General features: G+C 41.1%; 1 protein-coding gene across 3 annotated transcripts in view; it reads right to left on the minus strand.

Moving 5' to 3' along the window:
* The window catches only part of plcl1 (phospholipase C like 1), a 275,950-nt gene that overhangs the window by 34,428 nt on the left and 217,603 nt on the right, over nt 1-23,919 (minus strand). For 2 of the 3 annotated variants that reach the window (XM_048535295.2, XM_048535297.2), the window contains exon 3: nt 20,616-20,819. In XM_048535295.2, the coding sequence (XP_048391252.1) occupies nt 20,616-20,819 (204 nt within the window). Of the gene's footprint in view, nt 1-3,605; nt 3,675-20,615; nt 20,820-23,919 lie in introns of those variants that run through there. The other variant, XM_048535296.1, reaches the window with a different exon arrangement.

Below are 23,919 nucleotides of genomic sequence, written 5' to 3' on the forward strand. Positions count from 1 at the left end.
GAAACTGTCAACTTTACACTTCAGTTCTCATTCTGTCAACCTGGGGAATTTCAGTTAACATATCTTAAAGTTCCAGTTCCACGTTCTGAATGAGGATTATATTATGGTAATTTATCTCTTCAAACAGATACCCTGGCTCACAAAGCATTCAACTAGTATCTGAATGGAAGCACAGGCATGAACGATGGGGCAAACAAACATGACAAGAGAATGGAGCATTATGTGAGTAGAGATAATGGGAACTGCAGATGCTGGAGAATCCAAGAAAACAAAGTGTGAAGCTGGATGAACACAGCAGGCCAAGCAGCATCTCAGGAGCACAAAAGCTGACATTTCGGGCCTAGACCCTTCATCAGAGAGGGGGATGGGAAGTGGGTTCTGAAATAGGGAGAGAGGGGGAGGCGGACCGAAGATGAAGAGAAAAGAAGATAGGTGGATAGGAGAGTATAGGTGGGGAGGTAGGGAGAGGATAGGTCAGGACGGACAGGTCAAGGAGGCGGGATGAGGTTAGTAGGCAGGAAATGGAGGTGCGGCTTGTGGTGGGAGGAGGGGATAGGTGAGAGGAAGAACAGGTTAGGGAGGTGGGGACAAGCTGGGCTGGTTTTGGGATGCAGTGGGGGAAGGGGAGATTTTGAAGCTTGTGAAGTCCACATTGATCCACTGGGCTGCAGGTTCCCAAACGGAATATGAGTTGCTGTTCCTGCAACCTTCAGGTGGCATCAGTGTGGCACATTATGTGAGTACTTGGTTTTCCTTCCTTTGTAGTGGTTCTTGTGAGCTGGTTTTCACTTCAGGATATGTCTGAGACCTTGTCAGTCGGGTGGGGGGTTTTTGGAGGTTGGTAGTTGTCAAGTCTGCTGGTTGTGGTTGGTTGCCAATGGTTCCCCTATTAAGAGACAGGCCTGAGTCAGTAGGTTTCAGGATTGTCGTTGGGATCCCTCTTCGAGAGATGGCTGTGGGGATCACTCTCTGGGCAGCAGCTCTTTCAGATCCTTCTGATAAATAGGGATAGATCCCGGGGTGAATCACTCCTTCAGGTGAGGTCAAATCCTGCAATTGAACTATTGCGGGTCTCTTACGTTTATGCCAAATCTGTGGTTGCCACTGTGTTGCTGGTGTTCCCTTTGAGGTCAAATGATTTCCTGATAGTTAAGAGTAGGTGTGAATGTAGTTTGATTAAATGGAATGTCTGGTATTGCTTTGCATAAAAATTGATTGAAGTTGAATGTCTTGGTATCTGTATAGGCCCTATAATGTCTGGGTCTGGGTAGCAGGGAGGGCAGAAGTCAGTTTCAGTCTAGATGTTAGGTCTGGTTAATTGTTCTCTTAGAGTTGAGGTGTGAAATTGGATTTTTGGGCTGAACAATGGTTCCAAGTAGCCATCTCTGTGTGTGCATTTTTTTCCCAGAGCCCTCAGCCCAGCTGCTTTTTTTAACGTTTAAAAGTTTTTGAAAAGTCCAGGGTTTTGATCCAGTATTTTAAATAATAGGGATTTTTGCTCAATGCTACAAATTGGGCATTGCTGGCTGGGCCAGCATTTACTGTCTGTCTCTAGTTGCCCTTAAGAAGGTGGTGTTGAGCTCCTTTCTTGAACTACTGCAGTCTGTCTCGTGCTGGGGCACTTTGGTGTCTGGGGGGGTTATTATTACTGAATCAGTTTTATAGCTTTACCAGTTAAACTACTTAATATAAGTAGATGTTATTGTAGAATGCCATTTCTAAACTTGAAGCCTTAGTTAGTTATACAAAATATAAGACAGAAGGAAAATGTAAGAGCTGGTGGTAGCCCAAGTGATTCACAGCAACCTAAGCCTCAGTAAGAATCTGCAGCTCAGTTCAGCTCAGAGCTGATGAGCTCCAGTCTGAGCTTTGGTCATTGTGAGGCATCAGGGAGAAAGTTACCTGTAAATTTTGCTCCAGAAGGCAGTCAAATTATTTAAGTTTGGTACATCAGATTTACAGAAAGGTTTAACAATGAGTAAATCAGGTAGGGGGATCCAGCAGGAAGCCCTTGAACATATCCAATGGGTTGGGATGCTTGCAACTTGTGTGGACCTGAGCAGGAACTATATGAAGGGAGAGCATAATGACCACAGAATATGGGAACTGCAGATGCTGGGGAATCCGAGATAACAAAGTGTAGAGCTGGATGAACACAGCAGGCAAGCAGCATCTTAGAAGCACAAATGTTTCGGGGCTAGACCCTTCAGGAATTCAACAGAAAAAGGAGGATGTCAGTAAAGAGGATTGTGGTAGCACCAAGGGACAGTACAGCTGGAAGAGATACTGTTTTCAGCAGCTGAGAATATGACTCCTTACAATCATGTTGCTTGCCTGCTTTCCATGGTTAAGGATATCACTTTTTGGTTGAAGAGGTTGAGTGGAAAGAGAAAGATCCAGTTGATGTGGTCAACATAGATACCAATATTTTAGGCAGAATTTAGAAAAAAAAGAGTCCACTGAGTATGAACAGCTAGGGGCTATTTAAAACAGACTCATAAAGGTAATAATTACTAGATTAGCACATGTGCTGTGACTAAATTCTCTTAGGGCAAATAAAATCAGAGTTAAATGAGTAGGTCAATGGACTTCAAGTCAGTATGTTCAATACCGGAGAAAAGAGAGAGCTACACTACTGGGATGGTTTTCATTTGAACTGTCTGGGATCAGGATCCAGGCAAATCAAATAACTAAGGCCATAGAGAAGGATTCATATGAAAAAGGAATAAAACAATTAATGGAAAAGCACAAGGAGATAGTGCTGCATGATAATATGGGTAATGATATCTTGTACATGATAGGAAGAGTAACAATGAGCCAACAGATAGGATCAGAATAGGCAAAAATGTTAAAAAGACAGGATTCATCTGAATGCATACAACATCACAAGGTGGATAAATTGAAAGCACAAATAAAAATAAATGAGTACGACATCAGTGCATGTGAGATATGGTTGCAAAGAGTCCAAAGCTGGGAGCTGAATAAACAAGAATATGTGACATTTTCGAAGGTTAGGAAGATATGAAGAGAGGTCAGTGTGGCATTGTCAAGAAAGAATGATTATTACAGTAATAAAAAATGACTTTGGCTCAGATGATCAAGATGATGAATTAGTTTGGTTACAGTCCCCATGGATAACAGAAGTTTAAGAAAACAGCTCCTCATCTTCTTCTCAAGGGAAATTATGGATGCTGGCTTAGCCAGCAATGCCAACATTCTGATAATGATTCTTTTAGAAACATAACAACAAATAGGGCTGGACTGTAAATCACCATCTAGCCAGGAATGCGAACATTCTGTAAAAGATATTTAAAAATTCCAAGCGTGGCACTACAGGCAGGTAGTCTCCTCCACTGGTTGTCCACAAAAAGCAACCATGGCACACTGGTCTTGATTTCATTCTTTTAATCTATGGTTGGAAAATTCTGGGAACATGTCTGTGATTTTCCAGTATGTGTGTTCAAAAGACAACAACACCAGCCAACAGCTCAAACTCGGAATGTCACTCAAAAAGTGTAATCATCAACATACTTTGAGTGTTCTTGCAGTTTTCTTCATTCTGGCATGTTGTGAAACTGTGATCATTTTCAATGGAATATAAACTGTACAGGTTATAAACGAGGCAGGCAATTGTCAAAGTGCAGCCCAGCATTCACAAACACATTTTCTGTCAACTGTGAACAGAAGTTTCTGATCAGAAATGTTGTGGATAATGGTAACATCATATGATCACTGAATACACAATAACTTCCATCTAAGTTGTACCCTTAAATGGTAATGCAGCTTGAGGTACTTCACAGGAACATCAACAAACAAAATTTGACACTGAGCCACATAAAAAGATTCTAGAATTTGTGCTTAAAATCTTGGTCAAGAAGTAGATTTTGATAGCGATATCTTATAAGCGAAGACAACAGTATATAGGTTTACAGGCAAAATTCCAGTGCTTAACCCTCGACAAATAAGGCCTTTTTTAATCAGCTTATTTTGCTCTGAAAATTTGATGGCCACGTGCTTCCTGTCTTCTCTGAAACAAAAACACATTACCTGACTAAAATACTTGGGCTGAAATAGATATTAGTCTTTTAAGATTTCTAATTTTTCAGACAAATAGGAATGCAAAACAATTCTCATTTAATTTGTATACTTTTTAAGGCACCACAAAATCCTGAATTTTCAGAGCCATCTTCAGAACCATTTTAACATGTTTTTAGAGTTTATAACAACTGCACTTGACAGTCACTTCTTACAGCTCTAGTGTGACAAACAAGAGCTTAAAAAATGGGAACTATTGAATAGGATCAATCAGGTTCATTGCAAAATTTCTCCTTGCAGAATTCTGACGGTTCAATTAAAATTTCTGTATTTATCAAGATATTCAGTTTTCAGCCAAAGAAGGTGAAGTGCTGACTTCTGGCTTTTGGAATGGTCTTGTTACCTTCTAACATCTCATCTGGAACTCAAATAGCTTGATCTGGAAATCAATCCTCAGTGACCTTAAGAACTTAAAAAAAAAGTGCAGGTGGAAACCATTCAATGCCTTGAGCCAGCTCTGCCGTTCAGTACAGTCTTGGCTGATTTTGACTCAACTACATTTCCTGCTGCTCCTAAGGAGTCTCTTGATTCTGTGAGAAACCAAAAATCTATCACTCTCAGTCTTGAGTATAGTTAATGATGGAACAACCACACCACTCTTGGATGCAAAATTAAAAGGATTATAAACATCAAAATTTCTTCTCATCTCAACTCTAATGATCAACCCTTTGTCCTAAAGCTCTATCCTCCAGTGTCCTATATAGCCCTGCCAGGGGAAACAAACTGTCTGCTCTTTCACGATCTTAAAGCATCTGCGTGGGCTGGACTGTATAATCTTACAAACACCATTTTTGATTTTCAAGGCAGTGGGGGTGTCCTGGTGGAGCAGGTGAATGTGGGTGTTGGTGTTTACTTTTAAAATAAATTGGGTGACCTACCCATTACTTGTCTCGCACATTACAACAGACCAGGAAGGCATCAAGTAGTCTGCCCAACCTGAGGCCTATTTATGCCCTTAACTGATCAGGTAATAGTCACTACTGACTCTGTTTCTGCCCCAATTATTATTTCACATGCATCACTGAAAGGTGGATGTACGGCAGTGTGGGGTGATGTTAGACAGGGAGGGAATATACCTGTTTAGGTGGGTTGAAGCTGTGCCCGTTACAGACACATACCCAAGATCATATTAAATTTTTAACACACCCTCTCCCCCACTTATCTCAATGCACACCCCTTTCCCTAGGGTCTGCCAGCCAGGCCCAGCCGATACCCTCGGCCAACTTTGTAGTCTGGGCTCCATCACGTTTCGCCTTGAGAACTGTTTGGAGTCCCAGCAACAGCCATCACTTGTTCCTGATACTGCTTCAACTACAAACCTGCCAGTCAGTCAGACTAGTCCGCAGCTCTCAAGGTCATGATCTCCTTGCAGATGGGGCGCAAGTTCCATCTGAAACCCAAGACTGCCCCACAGTGTAATACTGGCTTTTCGGTGAGTAGTTCAGGGGATACACTGCATTGTAAAATCTATCCTCACGTTTCTATAGCTGCATGCAATCAGAATTACAGATCTGAAGTGATTTCCTGATATCTCAGAGATTGGCTGTTTTGATAGTATTCACACAAACATGTGCATGCTGACAGAGTCAACGAAATATACAGCATGGAAACAAACCCTTCAGTTGAACATTTCCATACCAACCAGATATCCTAAACTAATCTAGTCCCATTTGCCCACATTTCACCCATATCCCTCTAACCCTTGACAACAAAATGTGAGGCTGGATGAACACAGCAGGCCAAGCAGCATCTCAGGAGCACTAAAGCTGACGTTTCGGGCCTAGACCCTTCATCCCTCTAAACCTTCCCTGGTCATATACCCATTCAGGTGCCTTGTAAAAGTTGCTATTGTACCACCGTCCACCACTTACTCAGGCAGCTCATTCCATACACACACCACCTTCTGTATGAAAGATTTGCCCCTTAGGTCCCTTTTAAACCTTTACCCTCTCACCTTTAACCTATACCCAGATAATAAAATGCGAGGCTGGATGAACACAGCAGGCCAAGCAGCATCTCAGGAGCACAAAAGCTGACGTTTCGGGCCTAGACCCTTCATCAGAGAGCATCTTTAACCTATACCCTTCTGGTTTTGGACTCCCCACCTCAAGGAAAAATCCTTTGGCTGTTTGTCCTATCAAAGCCTCTCATGATATTATAAAATTCTGTAAGCTTACCCTTTAGCCTCCAACACTGAGAGAAAATAGCCCCAACCTATTCAGGCTCTACCTATAGCTTAAACTCTCCAACCCAAGCAACATTCCTTTTATAAGCAAGGAGGCCAGAATTGAATGCAGTATTCCAAAAGTGACCTAACCAATCATAATCTCCCAACTCAAACACTCAATGCAGTGACCAATAAAGGCAAGCATACCAACATCATCTTTACTGTCCTGTTGACCTGCAACTCTACTTTCAAGGAACAATGAACCTGCACTCTAAGGTCTCTTTGTTCACTAACACTTCCCAGGGCCTTACGATTAAGTATATATATCCTGCTCTGATTTGCCTTTTCAAAATGCAGTACCTCACATTTATGTAAATTAACCTCCCATCTGCCAATCCTCAGCCACTGGCCTATCTAATCAAGGTCCTGTTGTGTTTTGGGTTAACCTTCTTGGCTGTCCATTACACCTCCAATTTTGATGTCATCTGCTAATTTACTAATCTTACCTCTCACATTCACTTACATAAATGTCAATAAACAAATGTAGTTGAGCTCACAGCACCCCTCCCACCTTCTCATGTGCAAATTCATGGATCATCACATTTCTTTTCAGAAAGCAGCTAACAGATTAATTTTAAATTAACAATAGACTAGTTCATCTAAAATTCTGTGTAGGAGACAGAGAATTCAAAGATTCTGTGGTCTATTACTTTAATCAGAAACCTAATAAACTGTGATAGGAAATATACCTGTATCAGTGATAATGGGAACTGCAGATGCTGGAGAATCCAAGATAACAAAGTGTGAAGCTGGATGAACACAGCAGGCCAAGCAGCATCTCAGGAGCACAAAAGCTCAGCTTCGCAGTGAGGTTAAAATTGCATTAGTGATAATGGCTTCGCTGATTGGCCTGCTGTGTTCATCCAGCTTCACACTTTGTTATCTAGGAAATAACCCTGTTAGGGCCAGGGAATGTTTAGCGAGAGATATCAAAATAACTCAGGTTGAAACTAATAAACCTACTCCAAAAGCTATTCATTTTGATGTCAAGCAAGAACTCAGGCAAAACAATGTGCACAAATAATCAAGCCAAAATCTCTGTTCTGCTAAATTAAGTGTACTGAAAGCTGTGGAATCAGATACAACTTATATTAACTGACATCATAACTTGCCTTTACTTGTAATGCTGAGAAACTAATTCTACAAGATGCCATTTTAAAAATATCATTTTCAGATATATTTAAACAACCTGCTGAAATATATTACATACACTTCTCAAGTAGGTGGGGCAATCTGACTCAGAGGTAGGCACACTACCACTACACCACATGTGCCTCAAAATAGGGCTTGTTAAAAATCAGAGATAATAAGGTATATAGCTGGATGAACACAGCAGGCTAAGCAGCATCACAGGAGCTGGAAGGCCGACGTTTCGGACCTAGACCCTTCTTCAGAAATCCCAGCTCTATACCTTGTTATCTCGGATTCTCCAGCATCTGCAGTTCCTAATATCTCTGATACTTGTTAAAAATCAACCTGTTCAATCATGTTATGACACAAATCTGAAGGAGCTGAAACTTGAACTCAGGCCTTTGGCTCAATGGCTGGGACTCTGTCACCACACAAGAGCCCCCAGATAAATTCCGATTCCACAACTTGCCCAGATAGGATTTGAATTCATGTCTCCAGCATATTAGCCTGGAATTTCTGCTTAATAGGTCAGTCACATGACCACAATATCAGCATTCAGTTCAGTTTCACGTAAACTCCGAATTTAATTCACTAAGTAACAATTTTTAAGTCAACAGTATATGCGATTGATTATCTTTTATATAGATGTACACGGCAGACGCTAATACCATAATTTGAGTGAAGAATTAATCTATGAGGAAAACTGCATTGGGTTTTGATAGGGCTGTGTAAAACTATCAATGTAACATCTTGGTCACTTGAGATGAAGAGCCTCTCTTCTGAAAACAGTCTGCAAAAAGGCCTCAAGTGCTCACTAAGATCTTTTTGGAGCTCTTTTTCTGTTCTCTTATATCAAATGCAATCTTCTTGCCAATCATACACTTTCCCTAAGCCACTGCTGCAGCTTTATTTTATGCTTTAATGACACATGAGCATCATTGGAGCAGCCAGCATTTATTGACCAACCCTAGCTGCCCTGGTGAAGGTAAATGTGAGGTGCCTTCTTTATATTCTGCAGTGTTTGTGGTGTTTCCATTGTCCTCGTTATTCTAGGTGGTAGAGATTGTGGGTTTGGAAGGTACAGTCGAAGGAGCCTTGGTGAATTACTGTGGTGCATCTTGCAGATAGTGTACACTGCTAATAATATGTCAGTGGTGAAGGGTGCGAATGTTGAAAGTAGGACTGAAGTGCTAATCAAACAGCCTGTATTGTCCTGGGTGGTGTCAGGTTTCTTGAGGGTTGTTGGACCTACGTTTGTCTATGCGAATGTGAGTATATGAGGAGTCTCAAATGGTGTTGAACATCATGCCGACATGAGTGAAAATCTCCACTTTTGACCTTATGAATGAGGGCATGTCATTGATAAAGCAGCTGAAAATGTTTGGATCTAGGCCACTAACTTGAGGAACTCCTGTAGTGATGCTCTGGGGCTGAAATGATTGACCTCTAACATCCTGCAACCATCTTTATGGTAGATAGAACTCCAACCAATGGACAGCTTTTCCCTTGATTCTCATTGACTCCGGTTTTGGTCAGGCTCCTTGATGCCATTCTCCATTAAATGCTGCTTTAATGTCAAGAGCAATCACCCTCACCTGACATCTGGAATTCAGCTTTTGCCTGTGTTTGGGCCAAGACTGTAATAAGGTCAGGGGCTGATGGCCCTGACGGAACCCTAACTTAGGGTCAGTGAGCAAGTTATTCTTTTGCAAATGACATCTGATAGTTCTGTTCAGAACTTCTTCCATTACTTTGCTGATGACTGAAAGTGTAATAATAGGGTAGTAATTCGCCAGGTTACATTTTTCCTGTTTCTTGTAAACAGGACATACCTGGGCAATTATCCACAACTTTAGGAACAGCAAATATTGTAGTTGTTCAGCATGGTTTGAATGCATGCTCCTTTGAGAGGCACTGACTGGCTTTTAAATATTAACTAATTTGAGTGTAGTCATTCAGCAGCCTAATTTTTGCTGACTGCATTTAAATTAGCAAACATGTACAGTCTGCATTTCAACAAACAGATGGAAATTAATGACACTCTGTGATTCCTGCACTATTTTTGGGGCTGATATGGCCTTTCCCTAGAAGTATTTACATATTGAGGTTGTAAGAATAATGCTAAACAAACTTAATATTATTTGTTGCATACTGTTTAGAATTTGTAGACTTGACGAGGTTGTTTATTAAAAATACTGATTATGAAAGGAAGTGCATTTTTTGCATTAAGTATTTTCTCCCGTTCTCAGGCTAGTTGGTAACCACCCATTGAGGGTGTTGTCAAAATCATTCTGCAGCTGGCCCCAGTGGATAGACCAGAACAGCCTGGGAGAATCACATCCCTGTTGTCCTTCCATGGAACTCAGTTTGTCAAATAGCTGGTTTGCAATGCAGAGTGACACCAACAGTGAGAGTTCAATTCTGACACTGGCTGAGGTCACTGAGAAAGAATGTCCCTTTCAACCTCTCTTCTTGCCTCAGGTGTTGTGAACCTCAGGTTAATCCAGCACCAATCATCTATCTCTAATGAGTGCTCTATGGTCTGGTAAGACAACAGAGACTGTGCCATATACTTAACACAGAATTCAACAATTTCAGACCATAACCACTGCTCTCATCTTCAGAACAGCAACTGTTGATAATGATTCGGCTACTGTTATTTCCAACATTTCCAGATACATATTAATACCATTTATTTTAGAGTTTAGATCTTGAACTCATAGCATAGAAGTTTTAGTCGATGTGTATGAAGAGGTTTAATAATTCATTTGTCACCCTTTCTGGAGCCATGACTTTAAACCAGCATGTGTCAGAGAGTAGGTGACAGGGGCCTCCTGGAGGGATAAGATTAGTGTTTTTGTATCATGAGAGCTTTATGATCAGATAGACTAAACATTGAAAGGCATTAACTACTGTCTAATTTAGAAGAATTGAGAATTGATTTTTTTGGGTTGGGAGAAAACCACAGATTGTAAAGTTTTTGTGAGCAGATTGCAGAGATTTGGGACCAGATGTAAGGACAGTTTCAAGACAAACATCATGATTTATTCCATCACATCTGATTCCTGAAGTCATCCGTTGAATTCTTCTGTTAACTTCCTCAGATGTTCTTAGAGGTTTCCAGATGGAATCATTTTTCTTTGTCTTTGATTTTTTTTCAACTCTTTCCTCCAGAATCCAGGAAGTGCTGCAGTATTTTACCTTTAATTGGGAGGGCCACGGACCCAGTTTCAATTTGAATGCATTCACAGCACTGATCATATGCACTAAGTCTCCGTCATTTCCCTTCCCTGTTCAGCTCTTTATATCTGTAAGGAACCTAAAGATGAGCAACCATGCATTGTCTGACAGCTTACTGCACACTTCAGTCCTTGATCTGAGAAAAATCACAATTTCAGGTATCAGGCCTTCCCTTGACTTACCCATCTCATATCAGCATGGAGGATTAATTCATCATAGGCAGTTTTGAGTTCGTAGACTAAGAATTCAAACAAGCAGAGCTGAAGGGCTCTTGCTCAAATTACGTTTACACTCTTAATAACAACTTTCATAACATGAGAAAGGTCCACAAACTTACTCACGAATGCTTATTGGTGCATTACATCATGAAAATTGACAAAGAGGGAATATCAGGATCATTTCTGCAAGATGTAAGAAAGTCCACATTTGTGTCAATTTATGACTGATGCACCATCAGGTGTTTTGGAAACCAGTTTCTTGGTTGGAATATTTTTCTCAAGCATATATATTTGAACTTGGTAGAGACATATTTACCGCTTGTTCTTTCTTCAGGAGGAAATGGTTGTGAGGATTGTCTTTGGTTGTTATGCCTGTAAAAACTATGCGCATGGGAACAACCAATTGGGCTGTAATGGTTATATCGATGGACTCACTGAACTGCACTTTCTAAATGGCCTTTAGCTTGTCAACGTCTTTTGTCCAAAGGATGCTGTTAAAGGGAAAACAACCATTGAATTTACTGTGCAACACTGTCTGGGGTTGAACCAAATTCCCCTTTTTACTTATTAATTACTTTTATGATAGATAAGGTAAACCCTCTGATCTTTTTCAGTTGTGAACAAAAATTAATTTTCCAATTCTGCAGGGAAGCTGTACACTTTTGCCTTCTTTTTATAAGGCCCAGATTCATCACTTCGTACCATTGCTTCACCTGGTAGTTTATGACATCTCAATGCCACTGGTCACTCTGTAAGTGGATCTCTGGATCCATGAATCTGGAACATCCAAAATGTTGCTGGCTGCTTTCAAGGCATGGAAAGTTACTACTATGGTCATGACTTATATTTGTGGCCCCTGGTGGGCTTGCAATGCTTGGATACTGGGTATGGCTGCATTCCCTGTAATTTTTCTTCATTGTGCACAGACATATTAGTTAAGCAGCTGAAGCGAAAAAACACTCTAGGTCTACAGAGAATGGGCAGAGCAATTCATATGGACATGATGGGTCAAATAGCTTCAATTATTTCTAGTATTGCAACACGCTGGCTTTACACATATATTATAGCATACTTATTATTCATTTGTTTGCATTGCTATTACCAAAACTTATTTTTCTCTGCAATAATAGTCCATCTGGACATAATTGAAACATAATGCACAAGCTGACAAGGCTGCTAAGAAAAACTGAAAGAACTGCAGATGCTGTGGATCAGGAACAAAAACAAAGTTGCTGGAGAAGTTCAGCAAGTCTGGCAGCATCTGTGAAAAGAAAACAGAGTTAACGTTTTGGGTCCAGTGATCCTTGGCTGTTAAGAACACATGCTTTTCTCCACATATATGTTTCTGGAAGCAGAAGTCGTGCAGAAGTATGGTGACTGATGTGTGGTGAGAGAATGCAGGCTGGCAGTGTAATCAACTGTCAGAGACTGTGCAATTAATCAGTTGATTGAGATCTGCACATCGAGACTACAAGGTTATGAGGACAGGTTGCACTGACTAGAATTATATGTGTTTAGTATGCAAGTTTAAGGATAATTAAATTTAAGTGTTCAAGATCAACTTAAAGATGGTTGGTCCTCTGGTTAGAGACAGCCAGAACAAAGGGCATAAAATTAAGATCAGAGCCAGAAATGTAGATAGTACACTTTCAAAGTTCCTGAATTACTGTGTAGCTTTGTAATATCGTTGGGCCTCCTTATCAGCTATAAATTCCTTGGCTCACAAGTGCATTCTATCCCGTAAAATGTGAAAGTTACATGATATATTTTCATTCATTTCATAAATAATTTAATAGGTTGTGAAAAGTTAGGAATTGTGGCATTGAAGTGCAGAGGCATCCCGTATGTGAACTGGAGATGTTCCGTGTCAAAAGCTAGCACATATCAAATGCCAGTATCCATGGCTATGGGTTGCACACAGGTGGTGCACATGGAGCATGCTCTGAGACACAACAAGGAGCTCCTTTGGAGCAAGTCACAGGCTGGATTTGTCAGGCACTTTCATGTCAAGATTTGTCAAGCTTGTTTGGCAAGGCAGGAAGCTGACTGTTAATGAGGCGAGTTAAGTCATCAATAAGCAACAATCCTCCTTAATTTGTATCATACCACTACCTAGCAAGAAAATCGCCAAGCCGCTTGTGTACAGCTTACGAGGTATGCCCGATGTTGAGACTGGCCTTGGCCAATACTGCGCAAATCTTACCATAGCCCATTTCACTCAGACCCCTGTAAGAATTGCCCTCAGTCTTTCCAAATCTGTCAAAATCTGAATGCGCCGCATAAGCAGTCAATAAGTCATCTTTTTAATGAATTTTGTCCACTCTTCACCTTGCTCCCTTTCACAACGACACACCCCACCCTGTCTGCTTTCTGGAGGGAACACTCTCTCCGTGACTTCCTTGTCCACTCCACACTCCCCTCCAACCCCACCACACCTGGCACTTTGCCCTACAACTGCAGGAAGTGCTACACCTGCCCCACACCTCCTCCCTCACCCCCATCCCAGTCCCCAAGAAGACTTTCCACATCAAGCAGAGGTTCACCTGCACATCTGCTAATGTTGTATACTGTATCCGCTGTACCTGTTGCGGCCTCCTCTGCATTGGGGGAAACCAAGCAGAGGTTTGGAGATGGCTTTGCAGAACACCTGCGCTCGGTTTGCAATAAACAATGCACCTTCCAGTCGCGAACCATTTCAACTCCCCCTCCCATTCCGCAGACGACATGTCCATCGTGGGCCTCCTGAAGCGCCACAACGCTGCCTCCCAAAGGTTGCAGAAACAGCAACTCATATTCCACTTGGGAACCCTGCAGCCCAAGGGTATCAATGTGGATTTCACACGCTTTAAAATCTCCCCTCCCATGCTGCATCCGAAAACCAGCCCAGCTCATCCCCGCCTCCCTAACCCATTCCTCCTCTCACTTATCCCCTCCTCCCACCTCAAGCCACAGCCCCATTTCCTATCTGCTAACCTTGTTCCGCCCCCTTGACCTGTCCGTCCTACCTGGACAGATCTATCCCCTCCCTACCTCCCCATCTACACTCACCTTTACAGGCTCCATCCCCAACTCTTTAACTTATCTGTGTCCTCCCCACCTACCTTCTCTACTCGTCTTTGATCTGCTTCCCCCTCTCTCCCTATTTATTTCAGAATCCTCTCCCTTTTTTGATAAAGGGTCTAGGCCCGAAACGTCAGCTTTTGTGCTCCTAAAATGTTGCTTGGCCTGCTGTGTTCATCCAGTCCCACAACTTGTTATCTCAGACAGTCTTCACCTTGTTCCATTTTACAGACCATTCTTCACTTTGCTCCCTCTCACAGACACACCTTGCCCCCTTTTACAGAGATATTTTATTCCTCTCTTCCCTTTCACAGAGACATCTTTCTCCTCTATCCCCTTCCAAAGGGACACTTCTTCCTTTGGTCCATCTTTGCAGATACATTCTTCATCTCTCTCCCCTTTTATCTTGTCACAATTTTGGAAAGGAAACTTATTGCTGATTGCCACCTACTAACATCCTAAAGCTGATGAATCATGTTGAACAACAGTGCTTGTGGACATAAAGTCTCATCTTCACGTTAATGATACACTAAATTTCAATTTATAGTAAACATTTCAATAAATAGATTTCAAATATATCTCACATTTCGAAACTATGTAACAGTGATCCCCAACTTATATAAATTCGAATTAACAAATGCTTGTACTTACAGAGGAGATCCCATATTACTCTTACATATAATGATGTGACATGTGAATCAATGATTATATTTATGAACAGATATTTTACACACACTGTTTATCATCCAACTAATGAGAAATCAACTTAGTGACATACTCAGGAACAGAACCCATTCATAACCCGAGGACTGCTTATATCCATGAGGCACTTTGCTCCAGCAGCAGAATTGTTTTCAACCACAATTGGTAACCGATGGCCTGGTATAACGCCACTGTACAATTACTGTGAATCCAGTGGACTAATCTTGTTTCATTGAGAGTACAGGAAAGCATGCAGAATCATTACCAGACTTACCTAAAAATAAGATTTCAACATGATGAAACTAAAACATAGGTGTATGTGCATGCTAGGCAGTGGAAGCAGTATAGGACACATAGGGCTAAACAATCCCACAACTAATGGTAATAAAGTGTGAAGCTGGATGAACACAGCAGGCCAAGCAGCATCTCAGGAGCACAAAAGCTGACGTTTCGGGCCTAGACCCTTCATCACAACCAATGGTTTCGGTACACGTTCAGCAATCCTGCCATAACTAGTCATGAATGGTGGTGGATAATTAAATGACTAACAATAGAAAGAGGCTCCACAAATATCCCCATCTTTAACAATCATGGACCTCCATCAGCACACCACTGCAAAAGACAAGGTGGAAGCGTAAACATTCACCTTCTTCTGCAATACAATCACAGATACCAATTTTCTGTCAATGTGATTCACTCAACACGATTTCAAGAAAGGGCTGAAGGTGCTGGATATGGCAAAGGCTATGGGCCCTGGTAACATTCCAGCAATAGCACTGAATACATTGCTTTAGAACTAGTCATGCCTCTAACCAAGTTGTTCTAGTATGGCCAAAATATTGACAATGTGAAAAATCACAAAAATGTGACCTGTCCTTAAAACGCAAGGCAAATCAAACCCTGCCAGTTGCCATCCTACTGATCTACACACAATTATCAGCAAAAGGTGATAGGAGCTGCTGATAGTGCTATCAAGTGGCACCTGCTCGGCAATAATTTTCTCAACAACGCTCAGTTTGGGCTGCTCAGCTCCCAACTTCATTACAGTCTTGGTCCACAACCGGTTGAAATAGCTGAACTCCACACATGAGGTGAGATGAGACTGACAGCACTTGACATCGAGGCAATATGTGACCAAGTGTGGCATCAAAGAACCAGAGCAGAAGTTGAGTCAGTGGGAATTGGGGGATGGGAATCTCCACTGGTTGGAGTCATACACAAGCAAAAAGGATGATGGTTGTGGTTGCTGAAGGTCAGACTCTCAGCTCCAGGGCATCTCTGCAGGAGTTCCTTGGGAGTAATTTTTTTACATAATCACGCATAGTTTTCTTTCATCTATCAATCACTGTAAATCACCCATGTTTCCAACTGAATGACTTATGTGCGAAGCCAGTTTAGGGCAATTTAAATCGTCAAAGGTGAGGGAGAGTTAGGGAGAACAGGAAGGCAAAATCAACATCGAGTTGGAAGGGGAGATAAAACATTCTATCCCTTGCAGTGCTTCTTCAGCCGTTTCATCAATGACTTTTCTTCCATTACAAGGTCTTAAGTGAGAATGCTCATAGATGATTGTATGATGTTCAGCATCATTTGCAACTCTTCAGAAACGGAAGCACTCCGAGTCCACTTGCAGGAAAGCCTGGAGAACATTCGGGCTTTGGCTGGTGTGTAGCAAGTAAATTCACCCCATTTCAATACCTTTCAATGACCATTTCCTACAACAGTTCGCATTCAATTTGCAGACATGAAGCCTCCTACATACAGCAATGTTGATGACTGCCTGATAAATCTGTTTTATTGGTGTTCATTATGGGAAAAATATTGACCGGGACATGATAATAATTTCCCTACTCTTTTACAAATAATACCACAGGATTTTTATGTCCAACTGAGTGTCCATATGGTTGGTCTAATGGTCTTTACTTCGAATTTTTTTGAAAATTTCACCTTCAACAATGCAACACTCATTCAGTAATGTCCTGGAATGTCAGCTTTGATTTCTCTGCTAAAGTCCTGATTTAGAGAGGTGCGTTCAACTAACTAAGGCACAGCAGATAAGATTTTTACACAATCGTCAACCAAAAGATCGTACCTAGAAAACTGTAGGAGAAAACCACCAGTGTTATTCACACTCTTTTGTCCTAAAGAAGGGTATCTGGAACTGGAATGTTAACTTTGATTTGTCTTCCCAGATGCTACCAGACCTGCTGACCCTTTTCCAGCAGTTTCTGTTTTTGCTTCTGATTTCCAGCACGCGTAGTTCTTTTGGTTTTTCATTTGTATTGGCTTTGCTGTCATCTATCTCACTTTCTAACTCTGCTCGTTCCCAAGTGTTTCACCGTCGATGAAAATGAAATAAAATAGAGAAATCTTATTTTCTGCAAAAATCTTCTTCCCCAACTGCTAGCTATGATGCATCATAATTGTAAACAGAGTGTATGTTAAAGCAAGATAAATGCTGAAACACCACTTTTCAGTTATTTTTCTTTTCCATAATATCATTAGGCATAGGAGCAGAAGTATGCTATTCAGCTCATCCATTCTACTCTGCCATTCAATGAGATTATGGCTGATCTGATAATCCTCACCTCCACTTTCCTGCCTTTTCCCCAGAACCCTTAATTCCTCTACTGATTACAAAAGAACTGTATATCGCAGCTTTGAAAATTCTTAATTACCTAGACTCAATAGCTCTTTTCTTATCACCATAGAGTTGGCCTGGATTTAACACATACTATTGGTTAAAATAGAACATAGAACATAGAACAGTACAGCACAGAACAGGCCCTTCAGCCCACAATGTTGTGCCGACCATTGATCCTCATGTATGCACCCTCAAATTTCTGTGACCATATACATGTCCAGCAGTCTCTTAAATGACCCCAATGACCTTGCTTCCACAACTGCTGCTGGCAACGCATTCCATGCTCTCACAACTCTCTGCGTAAAGAACCTGCCTCTGACATCCCCTCTATACTTTCCACCAACCAGTTTAAAACTATGACCCCTCGTGCTAGCCATTTCTGCCCTGGGAAATAGTCTCTGGCTATCAACTCTATCTATGCCTCTCATTATCTTGTATACCTCAATTAGGTCCCCTCTCCTCCTCCTTTTCTCCAATGAAAAGAGACCGAGCTCAGTCAACCTCTCTTCATAAGATAAGCCCTCCAGTCCAGGCAGCATCCTGGTAAACCTCCTCTGAACCCTCTCCAAAGCATCCACATCTTTCCTATAATAGGGCGCCCACAACTGGACGCAGTATTCCAAGTGCGGTCTAACCAAAGTTTTATAGAGCTGCAACAAGATCTCACGACTCTTAAACTCAATCCCCCTGTTAATGAAAGCCAAAACACCATATGCTTTCTTAACAACCCTGTCCACTTGGGTGGCCATTTTAAGGGATCTATGTATCTGCACACCAAGATCCCTCTGTTCCTCCACGCTGCCAAGAATCCTATCCTTAATCCTGTACTCAGCTTTCAAATTCGACCTTCCAAAATGCATCACCTCGCATTTATCCAGGTTGAACTCCATCTGCCACCTCTCAGCCCATCTCTGCATCCTGTCAATGTCCCGCTGCAGCCTACAACAGCCCTCTACACTGTCAACGACACCTCCGACCTTTGTGTCATCTGCAAACTTGCTGACCCATCCTTCAATTCCCTCGTCCAAGTCATTAATAAAAATTACAAACAGTAGAGGCCCAAGGACAGAGCCCTGTGGAACTCCACTCACCACTGACTTCCAGGCAGAATATTTTCCTTCTACTACCACTCGCTGTCTTCTGTTGGCCAGCCAATTCTGTATCCAAGCAGCTAAGTTCCCCTGTATCCCATTCCTCCTGACCTTCTGAATGAGCCTACCATGGGGAACCTTATCAAATGCCTTACTGAAGTCCATATACACCACATCCACAGCTTGACCCTCATCAACTTTTCTAGTCACATCCTCAAAAAACTCGATAAGGTTTGTAAGGCATGACCTACCCCTCACAAAGCCGTGTTGACTGTATTTGATCAAGCCATGCTCTTCCAGATGGTCATAAATCTTATCCCTCAGAATCCTTTCTAACACCTTGCAGACGACAGACGTGAGACTTACCGGTCTATAATTGCCGGGGATTTCCCTATTTCCTTTCTTGAAGAGAGGAATTACATTTGCCTCTCTCCAGTCCTCAGGTACGACTCCAGTGGAGAGCGAGGATGCAAAGATCTTCGCAAGTGGCGAAGCAATTGCATTTCTCACTTCCCAAAGCAGCCGAGGACAAATCTGATCCGGGCCTGGCGACTTGTCAATCTTATGAAATGAAGTAGCATAGTTTTGTTTGCACAAACAAATGAATTATATTCCTTAGCCAAGAATCAATTTTAAATCAAAGGAATAAAAAAGAGACAGTCAAGGATTGAGAACCAGGAACATACTACTGGTTCACAGGAACTTCCCTAGTAACTAACCAAGACAATAACAGCAGCAGCTGGTAGAATCATGTTTCAAATTTTAAAAAAAACAAATATTTTTCTGACTATGTCAGCAACTAGCACTGAAAGTTCGCTTGAATGAAAATACTGCAGAGTAAACATGAGGTTGCTGACTTGCTCCCCAAGCTGGCTTGTTCCCGTTAAGACATTTCAAAACCATGCCAGGTGACATTATCAATGGACCCTCTGATGAAGCAATGTTATTCTACTCCGCTTGGGAATTTATACTGTCTGGTCTGTTATGATGAGTAGTGTCATTTCCAGTTTTGATCTGTATGGGTTTGTACATGAGATCCAATTCTATGTGTTTGTTGATTGCATTACGGGTCAAGAGCCAACTTCCATGGCAACCACTCCAATGGCTACAAACAAAGCTGCATTAGGACACTATTTAAATGGACCAGGTCACACTGCAACACCCCAAACCTACGCAGGAAAGAGGAAGAGCACTTATACAAAATCCTTGCTCTCAACTTCTTCAGCAGATGCCTACTAAACAGACAACAAGAGGACACAGCATGCCCTAACACATTGGCTACACTGCCTACATCAAGAACATATTGGAACTTACAAGAAGACTTCTAAGCCACTCGGAATCACAGTGGCCCACAAGCCCACAGCCACTCTACGACAAACACTTACAAGGATTACAGATCCCATTCCCACAACATGCAGAACCACTGTGGTTTAGAAAATGCCATGCAATGACCGCCACAAACAACACAGCAGAGAGACAGGAAGGAAACTAGCCATCAGAGTACGTGAACATCATCTAGCAGCAAAACGACACAATGAACCCTTCTTAATATTGGTATAATCAGACAATGAAGGCCATCAGTTTACTGGGACAAAGTAACCATAGTAGCCCAAGCCAAACATAGACAGGCAGGGGCATTCCTAGGGGCTCGGTTCTCCACCCGTAATGCAATCAGCAATCATATAGAATTGGACCCCATATACAAACCCATACAAATCAAAACCTGAAATGACTCACTGTTACGGACTGGACAATATAAATTTGAAGGGGAATAGAATGGCATGGCTTCATCAGAGGGTCCACTGATGATGTCACCTAGTCCAGTGACGCAACGTCTTAACGAGAACAAAGCAGCTCGGTGAGCAAGTCAACAACCTCACCCACGACCCAAACTCCAGATTTTTGCCAAAACCATAAAAATGGCACAGTTTATAAACAGACAATGAAGAAATTGACGAAGGTTTTCTATCTCGTCCTGGAATGAGCAATAACTTGTGAAGTAAGCTCCTTCATTTTGAATTGTCCATTGTTATTTACAGCTATACATCTCCCATAAATCCTACTATTCAAGAGACAGTTTATGAATGATTTTGGTTGTAAATACATTTTCAATTTGTTGCTATCTTAAGGCAGAAATCAATAGTTCACATTACTGAATGTACAAGACATGTGAATTTTCTTTGTTACAAATGTAAAAACATTCCTACCAGGTCATACGATGACAGAACCTTCTTTTGTGCATCTGATAGCGTTTCCATTGGTTCCAAATAGGGATAGTGGTCCTGCATGCTGAGTGTTACTGCAGAAGTGTTGACATTGTTCAGTAATCTTGATGACATAGTCAGTATGCATTGAGTCAGATTGGCAGTAGGAGCTAAGGCACATATTTCCTTAAAGGATACTATGGCATTCTGTACAGAAGGAGGAAGTAGAAAATAACAGTAATTAAGTGAGCAGAAAAGACTTTTCTGTCATTTTATGGATTAACTGTCATTAATACACATTTTCCTAAACTGCAAACTTTGCGTGCTGGGAAAAGGAGAAAAAATTGCTGAAAATAATTGAAATTAATAACTGCAATTGCAAACTAAGAAGAAAGGATGACCAAACTCCTAAAAACTCAACTGTTTACCTTCGTTTGTATTTATGTAACAAATGCATTGACTGAGTTCTTCTTTTATTTCTGATTTTGTTTTTCTTATTGCACTGGGTCCATGCGGCATGGATTAATGAAAGATGGCTGCTAAAAGCACTACATTTATTGAGATCAATTATCAGCTCCCACTCAAAGATCACTGAGAAAAATTTTGAAAATAAGTTTCAAACAATAGGTACCCCATTTGGAATGATGTCAATTTGCTAGTGCCCTGGTTTTTGGCACCTCGACAATGAAATATAAAATTAATTCGACACAAATGATGCTAAATGCAATAACCATTCACTAGATGTATAATGATGCACTCTATATTAATAAATTAAAATCAGTTAAATCTATTACTATAAAGATATGGATCAAAGTCATTACCTGTGTGAAAATATTAGAACTATTTCTAGATTACCGCATTGCCTTAGTTGTACATTAACTGTGTTTAACTGTAGATGAGTTGGTGGCATTATTTGGGAATTCACTCGTGTTCCTAAAGCTGGTCACAGACTTCCAAAGGAGTTGGTGGGTTAGAAGGTGCTAGCTTGTATTTCACACTATTTAAATAAATGCTCTAAGGCAACTCACTGGCACCTTCTCAAGGGCAATTAAAGATGGTCAATAAATTGGCCTGGTCAAAAAGTCTGTGGTTCAGGAATGAAAACAAAAGACTGGCTTTCTGAACTCTCATACATTTAATCTTAACTAAAAATCAGTTAAATCAAGCTGTTCAATTTACATGCAGATGCATTAGCTTCTTGGTTCTTTCTCATCCTCGAAAGAACAAAGGGCAGTAAATTTACTTGATTAAATCATATCATACTATACCAAAATTTAGTCATTTCAGTAAAGATTTGTACTATTCTTGAGTCTTTAGTCTAATTAAATGTCCCAAAGACCTTTACAAGAGTATTTTCCTTGGAGCATCAGAGTTTGAGGGGTTATTGAGATCGTGGAGGTTTATAAAGTCATGAGGGGCAATATGGATAAAGTGAATAGTCAAGGTCTTTTCCCCAGGGTATGAATGTCCAAAACTAGAAAGCACAGGTTTAAGATGAGAGAGGAAAGATACAAAAAGTACCTAAGGGACAACTTCTTTTATGCAGAGGGTGGTGCTTGTAAGGAATAAACTGTCACAAGAAGTGCTGGAGGCTGATACAATTACAAATTTAAAAGGCATCTGGACAGACACATGAATAGGAAGGTGAAATAACTGCATAAAGGCCGGTATCCGATCACCAAGCCATTGACATGTGCACGGTACACACGCTCTGATCAGCCAGCTCACAGCCAGTCCCTAGAATGAAGGGACTCTCTGAATCTCCTGTTAATACCTGTCAGCCGGGGCTCCCTGACAGGCCCAGGTTAACAACCCCAATCAAGGATCTCATAGTCAATGAGATCCACCTGACCCTGGTTCCAATCACTGAAGAAGGGTTTAGAGAGATATGGGCCGAGAGCTGGCAAATGAGACTAGATTAATGTAGGATATCTGGCTAGCACGGACAAGTTGGACTGAAGGGTCTACTTCCATGCTGTATGACTCTATGACCCTGTTACAAAGTAAATTTACACTGAATCACATAAGGGGATATTAATACAGATAATCAAATGTTTGATCAAAGAAACAAACTTAAAGGAGTTTTCTGAAATAAGAAACAAAGTACAGGGGCAAGAAAGTTACAGGAAAGAATTTCAGAGATTAGAGACTTGGCAGCTGCAAGCACAATTAGCAATGGTGAAACAGATAAAATCAGAAATGTTCAAGAAGCCAGAATTAAATCAGCACAGACTTCTTACAGGAATGTAACACTGGAGGAAATTACTGAGATAAGACCTTTAAGAAATCTAAAAATAAGGATAAGAATTTGAGAATGTAAATGCTGCTGAATTAGGATCGATCTGCATAAATAAGCACAGGGGAAGAGGACATTGTGCAATTTAGAATGTACGCAGCAGAGCTTAAATACCTCAAGTTTACAAAGAGTAACATGTAAGAAACTAGCTAGGAGTGCACAGAGATAATCAGGTCTGGAGGTAACAAGGACATGGATAACAATTTCAATAGCGAATGAATTGAGGCGGGGGGATTTGCTGATATCACGGAGTTGAAAATAGATGCTCTTTAGCAATAGAACAGATACATGCTTAGAAGTTAATCTCATAGTTTTATATGATTCCAAGGTTACAAACTGTCTAGTTCAGTCTTGGACCATTATCAGGAAGAAGAATGAAGAAAGTGGCTATGGAATGGACTTTGTTGCAAGGAATCTAAAAACAACAGCTTTAGCTTTTCCAATATTTCAGCTCAAGGAAATAGGGTTAAAACATGCAAACATGCAGGTATGGTAACCAAACATTAGCAATGTAGTTACACACGTGGTTTCTGAAACTCTCCTTATCACACCTCATTACAAATAAGCATCAATGCATAAGGACAAGAAATGTAGTTCCTTGACATCTTCTGCTACAAGATAATTCACACAAAATCTGCATTCAAAAATTTCACTATGGTAGGAAAAATAGAGGGACAGTTGATTGGTTAAAAAAAATTACCTAGCCCTTTTCACAAGTTCAGGTTGTCTAAAATGGTAATGTAGCAAATTAAATTTTTTAAAGTGTTATCACAGTTAAAATGTGAAACACATGGCAGCCAGATTGCATGCAGTAAGCGCTTCCATAAACAGCAATAAAGCACTTACAGTTATACGGTGCATTCATAGAATCCCTACAGTGCGGCAGTAGGCTATTCAGCCTACCAAGTCCCTACCGACCCTCTGAAGAGCATCCCATCCGATCCCATCCTATCCTTGTAACGCTGCATTCCCCATGGCTAATCCACTTAGCCTGCACATCCCTGGATACTA

Source organism: Stegostoma tigrinum, chromosome 7 (genome assembly GCF_030684315.1).
Source record: "Stegostoma tigrinum isolate sSteTig4 chromosome 7, sSteTig4.hap1, whole genome shotgun sequence".
Taxonomy (NCBI): domain Eukaryota; kingdom Metazoa; phylum Chordata; class Chondrichthyes; order Orectolobiformes; family Stegostomatidae; genus Stegostoma; species Stegostoma tigrinum.